Below are 22,534 nucleotides of genomic sequence, written 5' to 3'. Positions count from 1 at the left end.
GGTGGCGGTATCGGGAGCAGGGGAGGCCTGGGGAGAAAGGGGCTTGGGAACGGCATCGGGTGAGCTTGGCGCCTTCAGCCGGGAACCGGCCCTTCTGGACGTGCCCCTGAGGCGGTGGTGGGACATAGTCGTGTCCTTGTCAGCGGGAGGCAAAGGGAGTCTTCAAAATGCTCAGCTCGGCACCACAGAATAAAAAGTTTTGTAAAAAAGGTGTAGATCTCAAGGAGTTGTGTGAATTTGGTTTAAAACTTATGATTTCATGATAGTTCTAAGTGCTGCTAAACCGCTAATCATACTTTTACAACAGATTAATTATGCCTGTGGGGGGAAGACATATTGAAAGTCTCGGTGCTTTTGTCACTCAGGATGTTCTCCCGTAGATCAGTTTTGAATGCCGGCATGTTTAAGAACAAGCGGTAGAACTTAGTGCATCCTCACCTGGGGTTATCCTCGCAAGTTGTGCTTGTTAAATTTTCTGTCAAACACAGAATTTAGGAGTGTCTGAAGCATACTGGTAAATCTTTTCACTTCAAGCACATTTTTCTTTTTAAACTCTTTTTGAGTTTGTTCTGCATTTAACGTTTTGCATGTCTTTTTTTTGTTTTCCTTTTGTTTATTACATTCTCCTAGTGGCTGTTAAAGGCTGTATTTGAGTTTCTTTATGCAAGTTCTTCAAAATATATACAGTTCATCTTTTTTCCAGTATTCTAAAATCTGTTGCACAAATGTACCTTGGCTTACTGATCTTGTGTTAAGAAAGCACTGAAGTGAATATTTATGTCAAAGTACATTAATTAATACTTTAAAATGCCAGTATATCAGAAGTGATTATGTGTGCTTCTCTGGTTGCATGTGCATAGTATAGTGAGGCCCCCTGTTTTTGTTCCTTCAGTTTTATAACAATAACTCTTTAGGTACAGTATTAACAAAAATAAGTAGAGTATTAGAATTCATTCCCAGCGGATGCCGTTAGGCTGTTATTTTCGGTGTTTGTTACTCAGGTATTGATAGGTACTGTCAGCTTCTTGGTCATTTGAAATACTTGACAGTATGCTTTAGTGTTGGGTATGTCGTGCACTTATTTTAACAAAAAATAAAAGAAAGGCAAAATGAAAACTTTACCTGTACCAAAGGTTGAAAAGGAACATCAGCTTTTTTAATGGCTAATGCTTCAGGGTGTAGCAGAAGTTTTCCTACCACATAGTTTTTATGCTACTGAAATGTTTAACTTAAACAAAAATTCAAAATTAATAAAATTCTAGTTTTAGTAGAGCTTGTCTGGCAAGGAAAGTAATGACTTTATGTTGGTTTTGTTTTTAATTAAAATAAAAGCGTTAAGTACTACCTTCCTAAACTTCCGAAAAAAGTGGAGGGGGAATTTAACATATTAATATTGACTGGCAGCTATTGAACCTCTGAATATAAGTTTTATTATGGAAGTCTTGGCATCAAGTACCACGTAATCTGACTCTGTTAGCTGTTATTGCTAACACCTGTGTGACAAACAGTTGTTTGTGGGTTTGATGATGAGCTTTCTGTGACATTGAGTTGCAAAACAGAAGATTTTTGTAAGGCTTAAGACCTATGTAGTGGTAAAAGCTAAATGCTTGCTAATTTATGTGACTACTTCTACAATTTGCACACAGAAAAAGAGATTTATAAAAATGGTCAGAAAATTCCATGCATTACTTCTGCTGTTTATAATTCTAGTACTTGCAAAATTCCAAGAAACTGACTGATTTTTTTTTCATGCTAATGAAAAGAGATTTTAGAGGTTTTTCAAGTAAGCTATCAAAATTCACTTTACCACAAATTCCAGCTGCTGTTAAAAGTTAAGAAACAAAAAGCCTGGGATGGTATGGAGGGAACAAAATGGCATATTTGCAATATGCCAGTTAAAGCAAGACGTGACAGAACTGATACATATAGCTTTCACTGTGAAAAATATAGAAAACTCCAAACCTATACCCAGAAAACCACAGTCCACAACTTATCAGAGAATAAGGAAAGCAGTTACACTAGGAGGAGATAAATTGTGTAAACTGAACATAGAAAGAGCATCTGGATTACACCGAAGACATTGTTTAAGGCAGTATCGTGTAAGGAAAAGCATAACTGTGTCTTTCTTAAGTTAACTCTGACAAATTGTTTCAGAGCTGGCTCTTTGGCAGTTATTAAGAAATTAAACCCACCTCTCGTTCCCTTCTGCCTGTTCCAAAAAGCATGGAAAAAAAAGCAGCACGTAAACTCTGTTTCTTTTGCACAAGTGACTTCACAGGACAATAAACTGGGAACTGTTCAATTCAATCCGAGGTGTGGCACAGCAGAACTGTGGGGCATCTGTTCAGATTGGTGTCAGCCACACTGAGAACTTTAACTTTCTGTTTGTACAATCCTGCCATTGATCCGTGCGTAAAGGGTACGGGTGTTGTGAAGGATCAGCAACAAAAGGCAATCATATGGGATTATGTGGTGCAGACTAAAACGTTTAGTCTTTAAAAATCAGTTATTTGAAGGAATCATTTCAAGGTTGTCTCGAGTTCACATGCTTGACTTGATAAGAATTGTGAACAAAACCTGAATTGATAGCTGTTGATCTCCCTTCTGGACTTAGAAAACAGCAGTTACTAGGTTGGCAGATTAATGTGTGGTGATAATTAGCATATACTTTTATCTTTGTGAGGAGTTTTAAAACTAATATTTTAAAATCTTATTTTGATATGTAACAAATCCTTGTTTTGCAACATTTGTGCTTATCTTAGCTAGTCAGAGACAGAATGGAATGCGTAATAGGAGGACCTTCCCTCTCTGAGGTGTATATTTGAATACTGTGTCATGGACTGTGTCTCTGAAACTTGCGTCTTAATGTGTGTAGGTATGTGTGTGTGTGTATATATATATTCCTTCTTGAAGAAGAATACTAACAGTAAGTAAAGGAGATTCTTGAGGGCAACATTTTTATTTGATGAGTTCTCAAGAAAACAAGCAGATTGAGCTGAATCACCTCCCGGTGAAGTGGATGCTGCTGCTGCTGACATGAGCAAGGGGACTGTTATGCCTAGTTGAAGTAGAGAGTTTTGATAGCTCAGTTTGGATGTTTTACTGCTCATTCTGAGGTAGCATCTAACATTCCAACTCACAGCATTCTATGATTCTATGATTTTGAAATTTGTAAGTGTTATGAATTGAACACTATGTGAATGTTGGAATACCATTCAGCCAATATGGAGTAGAGACTTGAGTTATTAAAGAAGAAAAAAAAATCTTCCCATATGCAAAGACCTTTAGGAGAGAAGAGTTGCAAGAAAATATTCTAGACTTGTACATCACACTGACTTTCTGATGACTACTGCAACTATGAAGGAAGTTCTAGGTTTTGTTTCCAGCTTTGCCCTTCACTGACAGCCAGACTTTTCTTGGTTTTAGTTTCCCTTTACTAGCTTTACTGGTTAATTTGTAAATGCTTTATGAGTGTCCAACACTCGCCACAGGCTGAAAGTGAAGACCTAGCTAAATGAAATGTTAGTTTGAATTTTAAATGCCATCAGAACTTGAATAGTGAGTACTGACAGGCTTTTAGACAGATAACTAGCTAACAGAAGGAATGCAGGTACAGGGTTTAGCATTTTGGCATTTTTACTGGTGGCAGCTCAAGTACATAGTTCAGATGTAGTATCCTAAGTAATAGGAGAAATCATGGAATATCTGTCGGGAAACCACATCCTTCCAGGCTTGGCCAAACAGAACATATGCTTGCCTTCCATAATTTTATGTACAAGAAGTCAGAAGGACTTTGCTTGGACTGAAAGGACCTCTGATCGATGACTTTTAAAATTGGAGTTAGACATTCAGAGGAGTGAGGCTTTCCACACTTTAACCCAACAAAATGTCTGGAAAAGAGGCTTTGAGTAGTCCGGAGTAATGTGGTCGATTGGGTGTATACTTACCAGGCATATCTGCTTTTACAGAATTCTGTTTAACAGTGATCAGTAACTAAAATCATGGCAACTGCCAGCAATGAGGTGCACCATCCTGTAGATCCTGGAATCTCAAAGCTGCAGTTTGCTCCCTTCAGTAGTGCCTTGGATGCAGGATTCTGGCACGAACTAACCCAGAAGAAACTCAACGAGTACCGATTGGATGAGACCCCAAAAGTTATCAAAGGATACTACTACAATGGTAGGTGCAAACCAAACACCTTGCTTAGTGGTTTGGGTTTCTCCTGTCATTCCTCTAAGTATTTGTGTAACATATTCTGGGTATTTTGCTGAAACATTAGAAAACATGGCTGGGTAAGCTGTGAATTCTGGTGTGTCTGTGCATTATTTATAACTTAGATTAACAAAAAGAGGCAAAACTCATCTGTGTATTGCAGTTTAAAAGAAGCATGTTGCTGCTTTTTGTCCAGGTGATCCTTTGGGTTTGCCAGCTCGCTTGACATTGGAGTTTAGTGCCTTTGATATGTAAGTATGTACTGTGGTTTACCTTAATTTGTATGTGAAGACACTTTCCTTGCATAGCAGTAATGCTTTGATATATAATACTACTTGGGCAAATTCCACATGAAAACAAATACACGTTTTCATGAACTTTATAACGGTGGAGAGACTGCTTTGAGTCACAAACGTTAGCTCCCTGTGTCTGAAGTGGTATATTCATCTGAAGGGCCAAGTTTAAAATATGCTGGTAAGTCTCAAATTCACTCACTGTTTGTATATATGTTTATATAAAATACCATTTTTTTCCATTTCTTCAGCTCTTCTGTGTGAGGGAGGATATTTCAGTCATCTGACTTCTGGTCAGATTTTTCCTTAGATCTTTATTTACTTGGGATTCATCACTAGGATCTCAAAATAGTTTTTACAATCCCTACTTGTTACATTTTAATATATTCCAAAGTATTTAATGTTTATGACTGGAATTTTGTACTTTTGCCTTTACTCCCGAAGTGAAAGATAAACCAAAGCTGCTCAGTGTACACAGCAAACATGAGATGAGAGGGGAAATATTATTTCCACATGGTTTTAATTTCCAGCAAGTGCCTAAGTAAAACTAACATGGGAACAGATGTTTTCATAGTTAGTGTCTTGTTTGTTTTGAATCGGTGGATTACAAAGTTGTAAATCACAGAAGTGACTTTCTCTGCCTTGCTTGGTGAGAACGTTAGGAGCCTAGTGAGGCTTTGTGCATCTTGAGATAATTCATAAGACCTCTGACTCCATTAATTCCTGCGTAAGAACTGTCAGGTATGATGCTGTAAGCATATGCAGCAAAGTGCAGTTGGAAGAAAGCTGTGATTTTGGGAACAGGGATTTCAGATTAGGAAAAAATGGATGGTACCAAGGTTTCTGATCTCTCAAATGTTATGACAAAATTATGAAAGGTCCATTTATGCAGTGCTTAATTTTTCCTTCTACTGTAGTAATTTTTTGTGCTTCTGTTTTTGTACTTTAGGTAGTCAGTTCAGATGATCATGAAGAGTTCCCTTTTAGCTTTAAAAATTTTTGGAAAGTACATCATATGTATTTATTATGGAACTTAAACATTTGCTGTATTTGAGTTTTAGCAGTGGTCAGAAACATCAACTTGAGAGAACAATGTTAAAGGAGTGAAATAAATCGGGGTATGTTGCAGTTTTCTACTTAATGTACATTCAAAAAGAGGGGGAAAATGTATGCTGTTGTTTACAAACAGCAGCTTCTCCAGCTGATGATGTTAGAAACTATAGAAGCCACTCGATCTTTTGTCTGGTTTAGGCTTCCTTTGGGATGTCTTTTAGACATAAACTTTTAACTGAGTGACTCCATGTGAATGAAATATTGAAAGTACCAACTGAAGTTTGGTCTTAATTATTTCTTAGTGAAAATCACATTGGTCCTGAATAGTTTATATTTGAATAGAATTTTAAAAACTTCAGTCTATGGTGTAACACCACCTTGCTAAAGATAATACAGATGCCTTATGTGTTTTTGAAATCATAATATAGATGTGTATTTGCACAGGTTCTCATGTTAATCCACGTTCAATAAAGCATTATGATCATAAAAACTTTTTTGTTAAAACTGTCCTTAACTTTTGGTACTGTGCCTTATCATTTGGGGAATTTGAGACAATTTCAGGACAACCTTACACCATAAGATAGCTACTGCTACTACTGCTGATCATGTTAAAGGTGTTAGTATCCAATTCCCAGAGGTTTCTTTCTTTTCTTCAGGAATGCTTCAATACCAGCACGTTGCTGTCCTGCTTTTGGAACTTTGTATAATACCAACACTTTTGAGACTTTCAAGTCCTGTGATAAAAAATCACTTCTAGAAAAAGAAGCAAATGAGGTAAGATTAAAATCAAATCAACTGGTAGAAAGAAAGGATTTTGAAATAGCTGGTGGAGTGCTTTATAGTCTCTGCCCTAAATGCTTGAGATACCGTCCATACTCACCCATATAGCCTCAGGATTTAACTTCTTCTGGAAGGAACAGAATAGAATGGGAGGGACCTGCAATGATCATTTAGTCTAACTGCCTGACCACTTCAGGGCTGACCAAAAGTTAAAGCATATTAAGGGCATTGTCCAAATGCCTCTTAAACACTGACAGGTTTGATCTTTGCTTTTTACTGTTCTTTGGAAGAGAGTAGAAAATAACTAATTATACTTGGAGGACTTCATTCAGTGTTCTACTAGACCACATTTTAAGCTTTAAGGTGCTATTGGAGCTGCCAATGACTTGAGTTCTGTAGACAACATTTTAAAATTTTATGTTGATACCCAGAAAGCAGCAGGTGCCTGGTTTATTGCACTACATCTGTGTGACAAAGTGATGGGGAAGCTTCAGAACAGCCAGAAGACTGAGATAAAGCAATAAAAAGATGGCTGTCAAAGGCAGAGGCTAGTCTACTTGCACCATAACTAAATGTCACAGCTTTGGGAGAAATTAAAATCAAACTAAGGCAACACTTTTCTTTTTGAGACATTTAACTTTGACCAATCATTGATTCCTTTAATTAGATGGATTGTTTGCCTGCTGACTTTGAGTAGCAAAGTTTTCGTGCATATCTTCACTCAAAGCTATGAATTTTTTGTGTTCTTGTGGCCTAGTGCTGCCCCGCCAGTGGTGGATACAATGCAATATCTGTCTTTGGGGAAACTGGGAATGCTGTAATGCTTTATTTGTTCTTGGTTATTTATTTCTTTTTTTTTAAGACAAAGGTCAAACAAGTCTGCCTCATACAAGTATTCTAGCTTCTTTTCTCACCGACATGCAGTGTACTGCCTTCTTGCATATCTCCCTGTTTTTGGTCAAATTTCCTAGTAGCTTATTCACATATCTAGTATCTATAGATCCCATGAATGAAAAAGATGAGAATGCCATAAAAGGCTATATTAATATTACAGTTCGTTGTATGTTGTGCTAGTGTTAATATTTCATATGCATGAGGGACTGTTGCTGATGAGGTTCATTTTGTTCCATTTGATGCTCCATGCCTGATGCATGAACTAATGCTCCTTTTGTTTCCCAGCTTCCATATTTTTTTGTGTTAAGAGAGTGCATGTCTTACCTGTAGAATCCTTTTAGCAGAGACAATAGCATGGATTAGATCAGTTAGGAAAAGATCACAGCGGATCACTGAGAGTCCTAATTTCAGTATTTTTCAGGTAGCTGGAAGAATTAAAGATTTCTGCAACTGTTCTCATGCTAACTTTGTATTTTGTTTCTCTGCCCTTTTTCTTCCTTCTTGTCCCCACAATCAATGACAGATATGGGAATCAATAAAATCTGGAGCTGCTCTTGAAAACCCTATGCTCTTGAACAGGTTCCTGCTGCTGACATTTGCAGTGAGTAATGATTAATACATCTCATACTTAGAGCACTGTAGTGGAAATGATGAGGTAATTCCTTTTAAGGAGAAATATTGTATTAGTATTAGCATATTAATGTTATCAGGACATCATTGGTAGGACAAGGGGCAATGGGTGTGAGCTGGAACACAGGAGGTTCCGCTTCAACTTGAGAAGAAACTTCTTTACAGTGAGGGTGGCAGAGCCCTGGGACAGGCTGCCCAGGGAGGGTGTGGAGTCTCCTTCTCTGGAGACATTCAAGACCCGCCTGGATGCCTTCCTGTGTGATCTCATTGAGGTTCCTGCTCTGGCAGGGGGGTTGGACTGGACGATCTTTCGAGGTCCCTTCCAATCCCCAGCATTCTGTGATTCTGTGATCAGGATTTATGTCTGAAAACTTTTGAAAAAACCCTAATAAACCATTCTCAGGTACAGATAGAAAATATTTTAGGATGTATTCTTTAAAAAATGCTGGTACCATCTCATATTCTTTTCTACAAATGTATAAGATTATCTGATGGCCTTATAGATAATAGTAAAAGTAAAGCAGCTGCTTCATGTTTAAAAATTTGAATGTTTTAATAAACAATGCTCCAGCTAACAAAAACTGAAGTATTGTGCACACATTGTTTGTTTAAATCTTAAATAAAAACATATACAGAGAAGGGAAGTCTTCTAGTATTTTTTTATTATTTTCTAAAATCAAGACACAGTGCCTTGTTAAGTAGAGAGAACTATGGTTAGTGTGGTTAGTATCGTCAGCTATCAATTACGATTAGTATTCCAAACTGTAATTTACTTTGATTTATATGCTTATTATCTCATTTTACAAACATTTTTTTTCCTAGGATTTAAAAAAGTATCATTTCTATTACTGGTTTTGCTACCCTGCTCTCTGCTTCCCTGATGGAATACATATAATTCAGAAACCAGTGTGTCTTGGTGACAGATTTCCATTAAATCAGGTATTCAAAATACTAAATATTATGAAGTCTGTAGCACTAAGCAGTTTTGTGGGCTGTAAAATATAGTATTTTTATTAGCACATACTGAATAAATTTGAGAATCTAATTTCTTTTGAAATCTTCACTTTTCTTAATTCCATGTGGGTTTTTGTTTCCCACTTTTCTCGTTATTGTGTAGAATCTCTCAGCTTAACATCACTTCAGCTTTATTAATTTAGATGCAGATGTGGCAAGCAGTTCTTGAAGAGGCAGCCATGTTCATTATGATTTTTATATACAACTTACTAAATATATATCTGATTTTGAAACTTTATATGTTTAAGAAACTTTTTTAAAGGGGCATCCCCTGGGAGAGCTAAGTCATTGGCAATTACGAAAATGTTAATAAAATGCATGATTGGACCAGAAAAATTGGATGGGTATGATTTTTTATTGTAGGAGAAAAGGTAACAATTTTTTGTAGTTTCTTTTATGTTACAGTGCAAAAGGATGAAGAAAATCAACTTACCTGCATGTACCTTTTTGCTTTGACAGAAGTTAATGCAAAACCTTGAACGGCTTTTCAGTGGCATAATAATAAATGAGAAAGTTTGGGTTTTTTCAGTGAAAAATGCTTAGTTCTCTTCTTCTCAGAAGACACTAATTAGTTCTGTGGTAATAAACAGTGTAAAAAATACCTGTCATGATCCAAAGAGTTTCAACTAAACACTGAAAATATATACAACAAAATAAATTGAATGGGACTCTCTTCTTTTGCTAATCATAGAGGGACAGATGTACTTTCTTATAAAGCTGCTGTGACTATCAGAATGAGGTTTTTGTTTTGTTTTAGTATCTTCTGATAGATCAGTTTGCAGCAATGATAATAATGCCCCCGTTTAAAATTTACATTGACAAATGCAAATTTAGCAACTGAATGTTTTATTTCAGTTATTGTGGCTGTAATAGGCTTTACAACTTGTGAATATGCTATGTTCTAAGATTATTTAAGTGAGCTACCCTTCCCCGATGCTAAAACACTTTCTGTGGGTCTGTATAAGATTTAAAACCTGTTACAGTTTTCTTTTTGCTTTTTAGGTTCAAGCACTTCAGAAAGCATATGATGAACTTTGCCAGAAAGAGGGCATTACAGCCTTGCCTTATTTTTTAATCAAGTTTCATGACAATTCTGTTGTGATATCTTTACTGAAAAAGTGGGATAGTTTCTTCCAAGACCAAGGGGGAAAGGTAATGAGAATTTTATGTCTTTTTATAACCTACAAATGTTTAATTTACAAATGGTTTGAAAAGTGCCTACGATACTGAGCTGGGCGCAATGGTTGGCCAGTGAGTAGCCTGAAGACCAGCAGTTTGAATTGATTTTTATGTCAAGTTAAGTGTCTCTAGTTCTTACACAAAAACACAGTTACATCAGATTAATGGTCAGCTTGAAAATGAAGTTCTTCATGCTCTGTCTGCCTCATTATTGAAACAGGAACAACATAAGTTTGTGAAAGAGCATAACGATTCAAGTTTTTTGAACTTTACCTACAGTGCTATAATAATGCAAAACACTTCTTGTTTGTGTGCTAAAATTGGTACTCCTGTACTTCATGTATTCATTGGTTGTGGTAACAGTAATCAGAGTTATGGGAGTTTTCAGCTTTCAGTGTGTGTTTTGCCACATGTACATGTTGTAACGTGAGAGCTTTGGGTGAAAATTGCTGGAATCTGTGTCTGAAGAATGTTCATGGTAAGTGCTTTGTAGTTTCAGAAGACAGATGGGTTGTGCACCAGGAGAGGCTGGGATAGTTCTTGTTAAATGCAGAGGTTGTGCATGTCCTTTGAGCATAAACTGAGTACTGTCCAGTGCTTTTAGTTAGTGGAGAATTAAAATGATACATGAAGCAGATGTCGTCACAGCAGGAGTTGACTGGCTTGGTTGGCTTGTGTTTATGTACATTGAATTCCATTTTGGATCACGTTGCTCAGCTGCTGAACTTTGCTAGGCCTTTCTGAATGCTTTACTGTCTTTATTTTTGGTGAACTTCAAACTTTTTTATCTTGCATGTCCCTGAAGTGTTAGAAAACAAAACTCTCAGTTATAGTTTATTAGCTAAGAGCTAGTAATTGCAAAAAAATACTTTTTTAAAAGGAGTTCTTGTCACACTTTATAAAAGTAGTATAGTTCTGTTTTATAAAACTTGATCTTCATTTATTTTTTTGCTTTTGCAAATTTGTTTTTCTGAAATTGAGTTAGGTCTGCAGATCTTTGTAAAATAAGAATGTGAAGGTTGAGATTTTAAATGGTAGTATAACTACAGTAATGGCTCACTGGTAATAGTATACTTAATTAGATAGGGACATGCTAAATATGAGAGAAATCTGTAATAATCTGGAATATATTTCTTCATTAACAGTCACTTTGGAGAGAAGTGGCAAAGTTTTAGATCTGCCAGATAAGATTTATTGCATCAATGCTGCCTGTAGAGTTTATTTGTATTGCAGTGAATCAAATGAACTTGCTCCTCTGGAAGAAAAGTATATTTTTGCTGTTGCTGAGTTAATGTTCTGCTGGTTTATGAAATTGAATCAGCTTATGGACAGGTCTTATACCTACCTGAGTCAGCAGTTGCAAAGCAGCAGCAGTATATGGCTGGGAGGAAGGAAGAGGAGTGGGCTTCTTTCTCCTGTCTGTATCCATTAGATTGGCTCATCTGCATTTCAGAGTCTTCTAGGAACACCCCAATAATGAGGTAGAGTTGAGACAAGTCAGTCTAAGTCCATCTCTAGGCAAGGAAGCAGGGGGAAGAGCTCTGTAGATGAGAGGCACACAGGTACAACTAGTGATGGCCGAGTTCAGATTTTCAGCATGTCTAAAGGTAGGCAGTGGCATCTTTCTAATCTCTGGATGTGTTTTGGTTCTGCATGGACTGCGAAGTAAGCTCCTAGTTTAGGTGTCTCAATTACGAGTGTGGTATTACATTGGTTGAACATGAGGCAGAATGTCCCATTCCTTTGTTTAGATTTCATCTTGAAGGTTGCCTGTACAAGTGATTTTTATGCTATCTTTCCTTTGACTTGACATCTTGCTGGCCTGTCCCCTTTCACTTTTTGATCATCCCAAAATCAATACAGAATTTTGTTTTGAGAGCAAAGCTTCAGTTATTTGGCTTCTCCCATAATGGTGTCTTTAAGGGAGGTAATAAAGGTGCACATGTTGTAGGGAGGCAGGTGTGTGTCTTTTTCTATGATCCTATGAAAAGTGAATGTCTATAAAGAGGTGGAACTGAACAAATCTGAGCTGTGGCAAACACTTCACTGAAATCTATTGTAACCATGTATTAAACGTTTGTAAATATGTAAAATGTGTGTGTAGGCACAATCAATCCAGAAGCTTTACATTAAAAATGCCAGATAACTTTTACTGTGAATGGAATTTCAGTATGGATAGATGACTTCTCACTTAGAACAATTTTATTTGCAGGTGACAATTGGAGTTTATGATCCATGTAATTTATCCCAATATCCAGGATGGCCACTGAGAAATTTCCTCATCCTGGCAGCCCACAAATGGTATCTGTTTTACTCTTTCCTACAAAGATTATTTATTGGTTGATAGCAAATTAGTAATTTCTTCCCGCCGTGCACTTTACTGTTATCACCCACCTGAGTTTTTAACTTTTGATCTTGACATGACTCTGCTTCAATTATTCTGACTTTGCATATTCTGTTTTTTACTTCTGTCAATCACAAGTTCCTGTTATTCCTAATCCTCACACACATGCCTCCCTCACTCACCTGGGAATACATGCTTCAGACCCTGCCAATGCCCTTTAGCTGTTTCAAATCTTGTTTAAAATATTCATTGATTTTATATAACTGATTACTGCCAAGAAATAGTAGACCTGAAATTTGAAAGTCAGATATTCTTAGGTTTTCTTGTACTGTACCTTGAATTTTTTGGGCAGAAGTTGGGAAGACAGGAAATACTTTTACACTCTGGCATATGAAAAAAAGTATCATTTAAAGTATCGTGTAGAATTGGATTTCTGTAACAAAAATGTGATTAAGTTGCATTTTCATAGTTTTGACTTTTACATTTTATTACAAAGCACAGGTCAGGGAAAAGAAATGCTTGGTTAGGTGTGCTGTTTGCTGGGCTGCTAGCCAAACTGTAGCATAGAAGGATGTTAAAGTGCCCAGAAAGCTTTACACATTCTGAGATTCAGATGTTTTTAGGGACTAAAGTTCTAATTGTTTGATTTGAGGATTTTAATCATAAGGAGGAAAATTGATTCTATATCAAGAACTAACAGGATCTCACTTGTGCCATGACAAAGCACATCACCTCACCTGGTATGTGCTCTATTGCTTCCCTGCTTTTTATTCCTCTGAATATGCAGTTTGTCCAGCAGCATTGTATAAATGACAGGACAGGACGATGGTGTAATTTCTTTAGAGCTGTTTACAACCACTTGGTGATTTTCACATACTAAGCAATTGTTTTTATTTGTACCTGATCAGAATGAACAGAACAAGTGTCCCAGTATTAACAGAAAAAGCCTTATGCAGAATCTGCAGGAGACTAAACCTGTGTGAAATGGTGTTTAAAAGAAGTCCCTTTCCTGTTAAGGAAGTTGCATGTCTCTCTCTGTCTTTTTTGTAATGGCAGGGGCAGCATTCTCCAGTCAATTGAAGTTCTCTGCTTCAGAGATAGGACCATGCAAGGAGTGAGAGACATAACACACAGCATTATCTTTGAAATAAAACTTCCAGAGAGAGTCGTTGGCCCAGGTAATCCATTAAAAAAACCCCAACAATTCTTTCCCCTTTTTTTTCCTTCCTCTTCAATCACTGTGAAGATGGACAATACAAAGTAATACTACCAAATCATTGCTTATGCTAAGTTATTTCAGATGGATTTTAAATTGATTGAATTTCTGTTAAATATTTGTCTATAAAGGAAATAGTTTCTTCTTCAGAAGAAGACCGCATATTCTTTTATTTTTTTTGTTCTTAAATTGTGTTTCTGGTGAATGTAAAACATCAAAACTAGGTTGTTAAGATACAGGTTATTTACTTACAGGTTTAGAATTTGTTAGTTTTCTTACAAGGTTATACCCAACAAGATTTATTTTTTCTATCATGTGATACTAAGGCTTTCATTCTTTCTTTCTTCCTTTTTGTTTTTAATATGTCCATCAGATTGTCCAAAAGCTGTTGGATGGGAGAAAAACCAAAAGGGAGTCATGGGCCCAAGGATGGTGAATCTCAGTGAATGCATGGATCCAAAAAGGTTTATTTATTATCTTTTAAATTTCTGTAGTTTTCTTTACTTGGGCTTAAGTTGTAACAAGTTGAAATGTGAAATGCAAGGACTATCTGTCTCTGTCAGGTAAGGGACAGTAACACAGACACTGTATATTGTTTGGACAGGCCTATTGGAGGTAAGGACCTTACAGCGCAGAGTGCACTGCATGCAGCAGAAGTGTCTGCAATTTTTTACTCTAACTTAAAATTTCAAATGCATTGTATTTAAAACTGAGTGGAATGTAGGTCATAGTGTTGCAGGACTGTGATTTTCATTGAATTCTATAACCTGCAGGTTGTTGAAAGTAATGAAAATAAATATGGAGAAAAGTTCAGCCTCTTGGACTTGTTAGAGTCCTTGTTTCCACTCAGGAAACGTGACCTTGGTAATTTTTATCGTTCTACACATGATGTATGGGCAATGGATTGACAACAGTGTTTACACAGTCTGCTGGCTCGTCTGCTTTCACTGACTACATGTGTGTTCTTGACTTTTAACCACTGTAGGAGTGTGTTGATCTAATGATTTAGGTTATTTTGTGTTAAGGACCGATGTAACTGGATGCAGGAAACCAGTTAATTTGAAAAAGGAAACCTTATTATTTGGTGGAAGTATTCTTGGGGGATTTTGTTTTTTGTATTACCTATATGTTGGATTGATGAATTCTTTCTCTCCTTTAAAAAAAAATATATATTGACATTCTTCAGTTGAAATAAAAGTAATTGTTTTGTTGGAGAAACACAAAAGCATTCAGAAGTGTGTTGCTATTTATTTCATGGTATAGGTTAGCAGAATCATCAGTGGATCTTAATTTGAAGTTGATGTGCTGGCGGTTGGTGCCTACTCTGGATCTGGAAAAAATTGTGTCTGCCAAGTGTCTGCTGCTAGGGGCTGGTACACTGGGTTGTAGTGTTGCAAGGACCTTAATGGTGAGTTCTGAGTTAATCTTAAAAATAATCTACTGTTTCTCATAAATTTTTTTTTTTTTTTTTTTTTTGAGCAGCTGCCATGGCACCTAAGAGACAAGTTGTATTCCTCTGTATTAAAATACGCATTATACATACTACTTGATATTATCAATTGCAGGGAAGAGGAAGGATCTGTAGCAAATGGAAATAAGTTCTGCTACTAGTAGAATAGCAGGTAGTAAGAGAACCTTAGCAGAATAGTAATTTGTTTTGAATTTGCATTAAAAAATATTGAACAAGAAATTCTGGAGCAAATTATCAAATTCACAGTGAAGCATTTGAAGTAAGTAACTGTGCTTATATTTACTTTAGGGATGTTTACCGCATCCCACTGAATTCAGTAGGGTTTTGAGGGATTACTGATAAATGATACATTCGAACAGACCAAATTTTCTGTTCTCTTCATTCAGTGCAAATACAAGGTTGTTGCTGTGAATAGCTTCAGAAGCTTTTGTGGCTTGATCTCTCTAGGAAAATTGGACAAAACTCCTCTTGAGGAGTTTCTGGCAATACTCAAAAGTGTATGACTAAGCCCATTGTAGTTATCATTATTTAAATTCCTTTTTTGTTTAGGGTTGGGGAGTCAGGAAGATCACATTTGTGGACAATGCGAAGATCTCCTACTCCAACCCAGTACGACAGCCACTGTATGAGTTTGAAGACTGTCTTAGCGGTGGGAAGCCTAAGGCACTTGCAGCAGCAGACAGGCTGCAGAAAATCTTCCCAGGAGTGGTAAGATCAATTTAAAATGCTAGTTCTAGTAATTATGCATTATTATGAGTGGGAAAAATACTACATAGGTGTTACATTGGTTACTGACAAATCTATAAGCATTTTACTTCAAGCACTCAATACCTGTTAAACTTTATTGTGACAATAAATATTTGTAATAATGAAATATAGTTGATGATCATCTGAATCATCTTATAGCTCATTGATGGTGAAATACAATTTTTTCCTGTCTAGAATGTCCTTACTTTCAGTAATGGCTGCTTTTAATACTGTGTTTTCTCACTCTGCTTTAAAGTGTGGGTTTAGACACATTGGTCATCTATTATGGGAGCAGAAGGTCTTGAAGGCAGGAATAAATATATTGTTGAGATTTTCTGCTACGTTTTACACCCAAAATTTGCAGTCTTATTTAAGTTGATTTTCTACATAAGAAGCAAATACTTAAACTGGTTATGCTACTGTTAGAATGAACTGACCTAATGTTCTCAGGATTGCTGTAGATGGACATTTTGCTCTATGAATGATCCGTAACGTACAAGTAAAAGAAACATTTTTACTTGTAAAACTGAAAGTTTGTTTTTCTGTTCATTTTGCCCAGAATAAATAGCAGCAAGTATCAATTAGAAACTTGCTTTGCATAGAAGTGTTAATATAGAGTATTAAGGTGATGTAAGAGGACTTTCATGTCTGCTTTTGTTTTCTTCGAGCTAAGCAAACTGAATCAGATTCAGAAAAGAGAAGTAGTTTGTAGCAGCCTGGAGAAGATACCAGTGTTGGCCTTTGACCAAAGTACTCCTCTTTTGGGGAACCTGGTGGTAGTAACTTACTACCAAAATGAAACAGTTGAAAAGGAACAAAAGACATTAATGAATTTTTATGTTGTTTTAGAAGCTTTGTAGTGAAAGGCCCACCAATGGCAGATAAAGGCCCACCAATGGCAGCCTTCATCCTCTTTGACTCCAATGATGTGCATAATATGAACATATTCAAACATACCTTATTTTCAATGCTGAAAAAAGTAGATTAAAAAAACCAACCAAACAAAAAACCTTGGAAATATTTGCAGTTCTCTTAGTTTCATCCTTCATTTTGGGAAGAATTGATATGGCCTATAATTTCAGAACAGACGCACTCTCAGCTTGATCTATCATGAGCAATTGAACTATTTTATTATTATTATCATTATTTTTTTATATAATCATTTGGCATGTGATAGAATTCACTCAACTGTTTGCAGTTTCTGCTTTGGAATTGAGACTGTTAGAATTGGTAGCTATAGTTACCAGGGCTCAACTGGCAAACAGTATCGTAACCACTTAGTGTAGTAAGAATGAGTTATGTATACTTACTGTGCATCTCTGTATTTAAAATGCCACTGATTATGTTACTAGTCGTAGTATTATTAAGTTATAATACTTATAAGTTATATATACTGTAAGAACAGTGAAATATAGATCTGTTATGTTGATGATCAACATTGTGAACAAGCTTTACAGAAGATACTTTCCAAACATTTTTAGATTCATTTAGTTTGACCCAAGGATTACTCTGTGTTTTTTGTTCTGTTTTTATCCTATTATTTTTGAAATCAGTATTGATACTAAGTTGTAATTAAATTAATATTTGAATATCAAGCAATGATCCCTGCTATGAAAAATGCTAAACATTTCACTTTCAGAACTTTTGATAAGTAAATCAGAAGAGACTCTCTGGAAGTTCCTAGGATTTTACTTAACCTTGCTGCACTATAGTGTTACTGTTACTTGGTGATATTGATTTAGTTATAGAAATATTGAATAGCAGAACAAGTGCAGGAAGGAAAGCATCTGTGTGGTGTGGCATGGAGCACCAAAATGATGCCAACTAGGATTTGTGTCACATGATTTCTTGCTTTTTAAACTTGAGAGAATTAAAACAGGAATGTTAGGAATGAATGAGTAGTTTAATTAGCAGAAATAAAAGCTGTTTGTGGCATCTTGAATGATACAGTTTTGTATGTAGAGATAAAGATCAAAAGTTAGTGTTACAAGTTTTCTGTTTAGAAATAACTAAGGAAGTAAAAAATCATGCTGGACTATGGAATCTTGAGATTGTGATGAGGCTTAAAAAAAAGTAGAAAGTTGAATGTAACCTGGAGAGGGGCTTCTAGTAATCAGGAACCAATGCAATGCTTTAGTGAGCCTGTATCAATAAGTGTTAGGACATTTGGTATTTATAGGAAAAAAACCCCAGTTTTCCCATTCAGTCATAGCACATACAATGTCCAACCCTCTGCTGTATATGAGGAATTTTTCCTCTACCACACGCCTCAAATGTTCTGCACCTGCCACTGTTTTCTTAGCAGGTTATCCCCATCAGTGTTACGTGTTCTCTATTGCTTCTTGGTGCCATGGGTGGGTCACATCTGGTCAGCCTTCAGCTGGACTAGGGACTCAACCCTGGTTTCATAGCTTTGTGGCACAGATGAGGAGAAAGGTGTTGCACTGATACTCTCTATTATGATAGCATGTTTCTAATATATTTTTTGGTCAAACTCATTTCTGCAGTAGGATGTGTGGTGAAGAGTATTACGTCTGTCCATCAGCACATGTACAGAGAAACAACATGTGAGCATTGACAGAGCTTAGCAGCAAAAACCCTGCTTGGGTTAATGTGCTGACGGTGTCCCAGAGTGCTGAGGTTTAAGTGACAGGCCAAGCACTTGGATTAACAAGTCTTTAATTAGCCTGGGTAAAGTCTTGGTGCTTTGGGACTGTTTGGACACTGAAGCTACCGTAGCTGGAGATTTTCATAACCTAACTGCTTTTGCTGGGCTTCTCAAAATAGAGCTGCATCTGTTACTGCAGACTGCACTGTTGCTTGTTACCTAAACCCATATTTGTCAGTATAAATGTCTTTGAATAGAAAGATGAGTTGTTGGATTCTGAGCCTGCTTGTTTCTCTCATACTGAAGGAGCAGCCAAAGCTGTCTCTTGCTGTTTGGAAACCCACAGTCCTTTCAAGCCCATGGGAATCCAAGCAGTAATGCTGGTCCTGAAGGCATTTCTGAAAATTTGGGTTTATATTTCTGTGCATTTCACTTGCACTCTAATTTACTTTCTTTGATTTCGGTGTGAGTAACTTCCACCCAGAATGCAGTTTCTCCTAGTTGGCTTTGATATGCTTATCTGCTCTATGTGATTTTTTTTATTTTTTTTTTAATTTTACATCCTTTCTAGTTGGAAGAGTAACCACCTCGTTATTGCAAATGAAACAAGAACGAATGCTTTGGCAAGGAGCTTTGATTTGTTTCGTTCCACTTCTAAGATTTTCATTAACTGTAGCTTAGAGTTTTATAATAAAAAAGAAGGCAGGACTCGGAAATAGCAGATTTTATGGATTCACAGCCTTTCATTACAAGTAGGTAATGCACAGAGTAATTCATACAGCTGCTGTGGAATTTAACTCTATTGAGTCTCTTATACAATCATTTCCTGAAGTGTTCAGGCATGGAACTGCAGTATATTCAGTATTTTATCAGCCTTTGTACTGTACTATACTGCATGGGGGGCCACTTTGTGTAGGTATTTCCAGTAGAGCTATTTCATGATGGCAGCATCACATTTCTTAATTTTCTGTGTTCTTACCCATGGCACACTTCTGTTCAGGTTTAATTTATTGAGCACAGATACCTTCTAAGTGATCTGAGCCATGATTTAACAAAAAAATGCAGGAATTTAATAAAAATGTGAATAAAAATGAGAGAGGTTATGGTAACACCACAAATTGCAATATTTTTATGTCTGTTTGCTTTAAAAAACAAAAGCACTGTAAGCTTAAGCACAGCTTTGGTCAGCTGTCAGAGAAAGTGTCAGAGAGTGCATTATCTTTCATGGTTTTGCACATGTCAACATACAGTCCCTTTTTTAATACGTTTGTGATCCTACTTATGGGATGGTAACTAAATATTATTTTGATTTGGATAATTTGGAGGCATTTCTATCTTATTAGTATGAAGGTTCTGGTCTTAAAATCTAAGCCTTTTTGTGAGCAGTCAAGCAAAATTCTTTTTGTCATGTAAAGACTCCCTGAGATTTTGGAATTCTGTGGAATGACCAAGATCTGTCTTTGGCAATATATGCACATTTACTCCTCCTTCAAATTATAGACACGTGGCATCGCAAGGTACCTTTTTAGCTCTTGTTACCAGCATTTGGCTGCCAAGGTGTACCTCAGCCACTTTTGCTAGTGACTAGTGTCTTTTTTTCAAGGCACAGTTATTCAAATAAAATTCAAGCTGCTAAACTTGTATGTATTCCTACAGCTACAGTCACTACATAAAAACACGATAGAGTGTTTTTATGAATTCTGCTAAGATTTTAGTATTTTACAAACCTTGTTACCCTATTTCCATGCAGCTAGTGTTCAACTTGTTTACTTGTATGGTTTAGGTTTTTTGAGCAAAAATTGACCTCCTAAGTCACCAACAGTGTCACTTATCTAATAAATCAGGACTTGTATGTGGTACGGTGGCTTGATGAGTTATCCATAAATACGTTACTCATACAGCATGGATTAAGTTTGGTGTTCCTGCCACAGCTTTTTGGAGGAGATGATAACAGTGAAGGTAAAACCTCCTTGAATGTCTGTGCTGGTGACGCAGGCCCCAGGCTGTCCTTGCTGGGACGCAGTAGAGCTGCCCTGTGACAGCATACTGGATCCCTGGGGACTGTGCATTTTCCCTTTGGAGGTGGCGGGTGTAGGTGGGTGGGAGAAGACAAAGAAGGAAAAAAGTTGCATCCTTTGTTATGATTAATGCAGATATTACCCAAATTAATTTCCCCAAGCTGTTGTACGTGTCTGTCTTTTTATCTTCAGGGATATTTGTAATGTATAGAATGTATACTTCACCTTTTGGGTTATTTGGTTCACCTGGATTTATAAGTTTTGCAGGTAAATGGTCTACATAAAAGCACGTTCCACTGATGTTCCTTTCCTCTCTTCCCATGTAATTTTATGTTTGGTTCATCTGACTTTTAAATTTTGGCTTTTAAATTGTTAGTTGCTCACAGCACAGTGACAAGCAAGGAGACTTTGGCAAGGCCTGTGCTTCTGTAGCATACATGAAGCATCCATTATTCTCTTACAGCAGATGGCTGGCAGATTGTGTTAACATATTTCCAAATGAGTGAGTTAATTCTTTGCATTGCGTATGCTTATTTGGCTCTTTAGCCATTTTCTGCTCTATATGCCTTGTCCAAATATGGACTTGCAAGAGGCATATGTTTCTGCCGTAAGAACAGGATCTTTCAGCATCTGCATAGAGTAAGCCTCCAGACATCCAAGTGCTGGAGTAACAAGTCTCAGAAGTTATTTTCTTCTTTATCAAGTTCACATATGGCTAGTCGCATTACATGAAAATCATTTGAGACTATTGTTCTTCTCATAAATAATTTAAAACAAAGAGGAGAACCTATGATACTTCACATCTGTCTCACTGTAATTGAGTCAGTATTCACTAACAGAAATATAAACTACGTCCTGTTAACATTGTGTGTGAAGTGGCTGCAAAGATAATCCAGGACAAAGATTTTATCTCAGTTTTACCAGCATGATCATACTCATGTGTAAGATCTGTCTGCTTGCTTTTGTAGCAGTGTTTGTTACCTCTGGGATTAGGAGCAGTTTAGTTATCTTCTTGTAGTGGTTTGCCAGACCTAATAAGACCTTCTGAGACACTGGGCTTGTTAGTTCAGGCACAGAGCCACCTGAACGTGGTTGTTCTGTTCTCATGACCCAAATGTACTGTGTTTGCATTGAGCTGCTCTGTGCTGTATGAATACAGCAGCTGAGACTGCCGCTCCCTCAGAAACTTTAGCACACAGCACTGTTACACAGAGAGATGCAAAGAATAAAGTTGCCATTCTGCCAAGCAGTAGTTGAATTTGTACTCTACAGTTTTCTCTTGAACTTCATAATAATGCTTATCAGTCACAAGGGTATCTTTTTAATGTGTTGTTTTCTGTCTGTTTCCATCTAGAGTTCAGAAGGCTATAACATGAGCATCCCTATGCCAGGCCACCCAGTGAATTTTTCTGAGGTAACAATGGCACAGGCTCGGAAGGACGTTGCTAAACTTGAAGAGCTTATTGATGCTCATGATGTTGTGTTCCTACTAATGGACACTAGAGAGAGTCGATGGCTTCCTGCTGTCATTGCAGCCAGCAAGAGGAAGGTATTGTACCATACCTTGCTAATATCCTTGCCACTGTATTTCAGCTCTTGTGTACCAACCAGCTGTGCATACCTATGGGAAATTGAAATATTTGACCAATCTTTTGTGATTGTGCAGAGATTTTTTTCTTATTTTCTGTAGCCTCAAAGATTCTGTATGAGATAAAAAGAATGTTGAAAAGAGGAAATGGAAACTTGTATCACAGCATGATATAGGTTGAAAGAGACCTCTGGAGGTGATCTGGTCCAACTCCTTGTTCAAAATAGGGTCAACTTACAGCACGTTGCTCAGTGTCTTGTCTAGTCAGTATCTTCAGAGGGTACTTATTTCATAGTAATACTAAGAGAAGTAATTTCATAGCAAGAGAATCATAGTAAGGAGGACTAAAGACATTACAGTAATAATTGATAGGGGATTGTAGAAACTTGTCTGAAACCACATTTTCAAAATATATCTCAAAAGTGAAAAATCAGAAAGTAAATTCTGAACTTAAGAAGTATGCCAGCACTTTTTTAGTCAAAAGTTA

The 22,534-nt window shown here is 36.8% G+C and overlaps 1 protein-coding gene across 1 annotated transcript in view; it reads left to right on the top strand.

The window, feature by feature from the left end:
* Nucleotides 1-3,973: 3,973 nt before the first annotated feature.
* ATG7 (autophagy related 7) overlaps nucleotides 3,974-22,534 on the top strand; it is a 45,734-nt gene continuing 27,173 nt past the window's right edge. The window contains exons 1-12 of the mRNA XM_010172235.2: nucleotides 3,974-4,179; nucleotides 4,409-4,463; nucleotides 6,215-6,332; nucleotides 7,756-7,833; nucleotides 8,685-8,801; nucleotides 9,879-10,028; nucleotides 12,268-12,356; nucleotides 13,456-13,577; nucleotides 13,989-14,079; nucleotides 14,879-15,023; nucleotides 15,636-15,794; nucleotides 21,814-22,008. Of these exons, the coding sequence (XP_010170537.2) occupies nucleotides 4,002-4,179; nucleotides 4,409-4,463; nucleotides 6,215-6,332; nucleotides 7,756-7,833; nucleotides 8,685-8,801; nucleotides 9,879-10,028; nucleotides 12,268-12,356; nucleotides 13,456-13,577; nucleotides 13,989-14,079; nucleotides 14,879-15,023; nucleotides 15,636-15,794; nucleotides 21,814-22,008 (1,497 nt within the window). The 5' untranslated portion in view covers nucleotides 3,974-4,001. The remainder of the gene's footprint in view (nucleotides 4,180-4,408; nucleotides 4,464-6,214; nucleotides 6,333-7,755; nucleotides 7,834-8,684; nucleotides 8,802-9,878; nucleotides 10,029-12,267; nucleotides 12,357-13,455; nucleotides 13,578-13,988; nucleotides 14,080-14,878; nucleotides 15,024-15,635; nucleotides 15,795-21,813; nucleotides 22,009-22,534) is intronic.

Source organism: Antrostomus carolinensis, unplaced genomic scaffold, assembly GCF_000700745.2.
Source record: "Antrostomus carolinensis isolate BGI_N321 unplaced genomic scaffold, ASM70074v2 scaffold23807, whole genome shotgun sequence".
NCBI lineage: Eukaryota > Metazoa > Chordata > Aves > Caprimulgiformes > Caprimulgidae > Antrostomus > Antrostomus carolinensis.
This window is presented reverse-complemented; position numbering and strand designations above follow the sequence as displayed.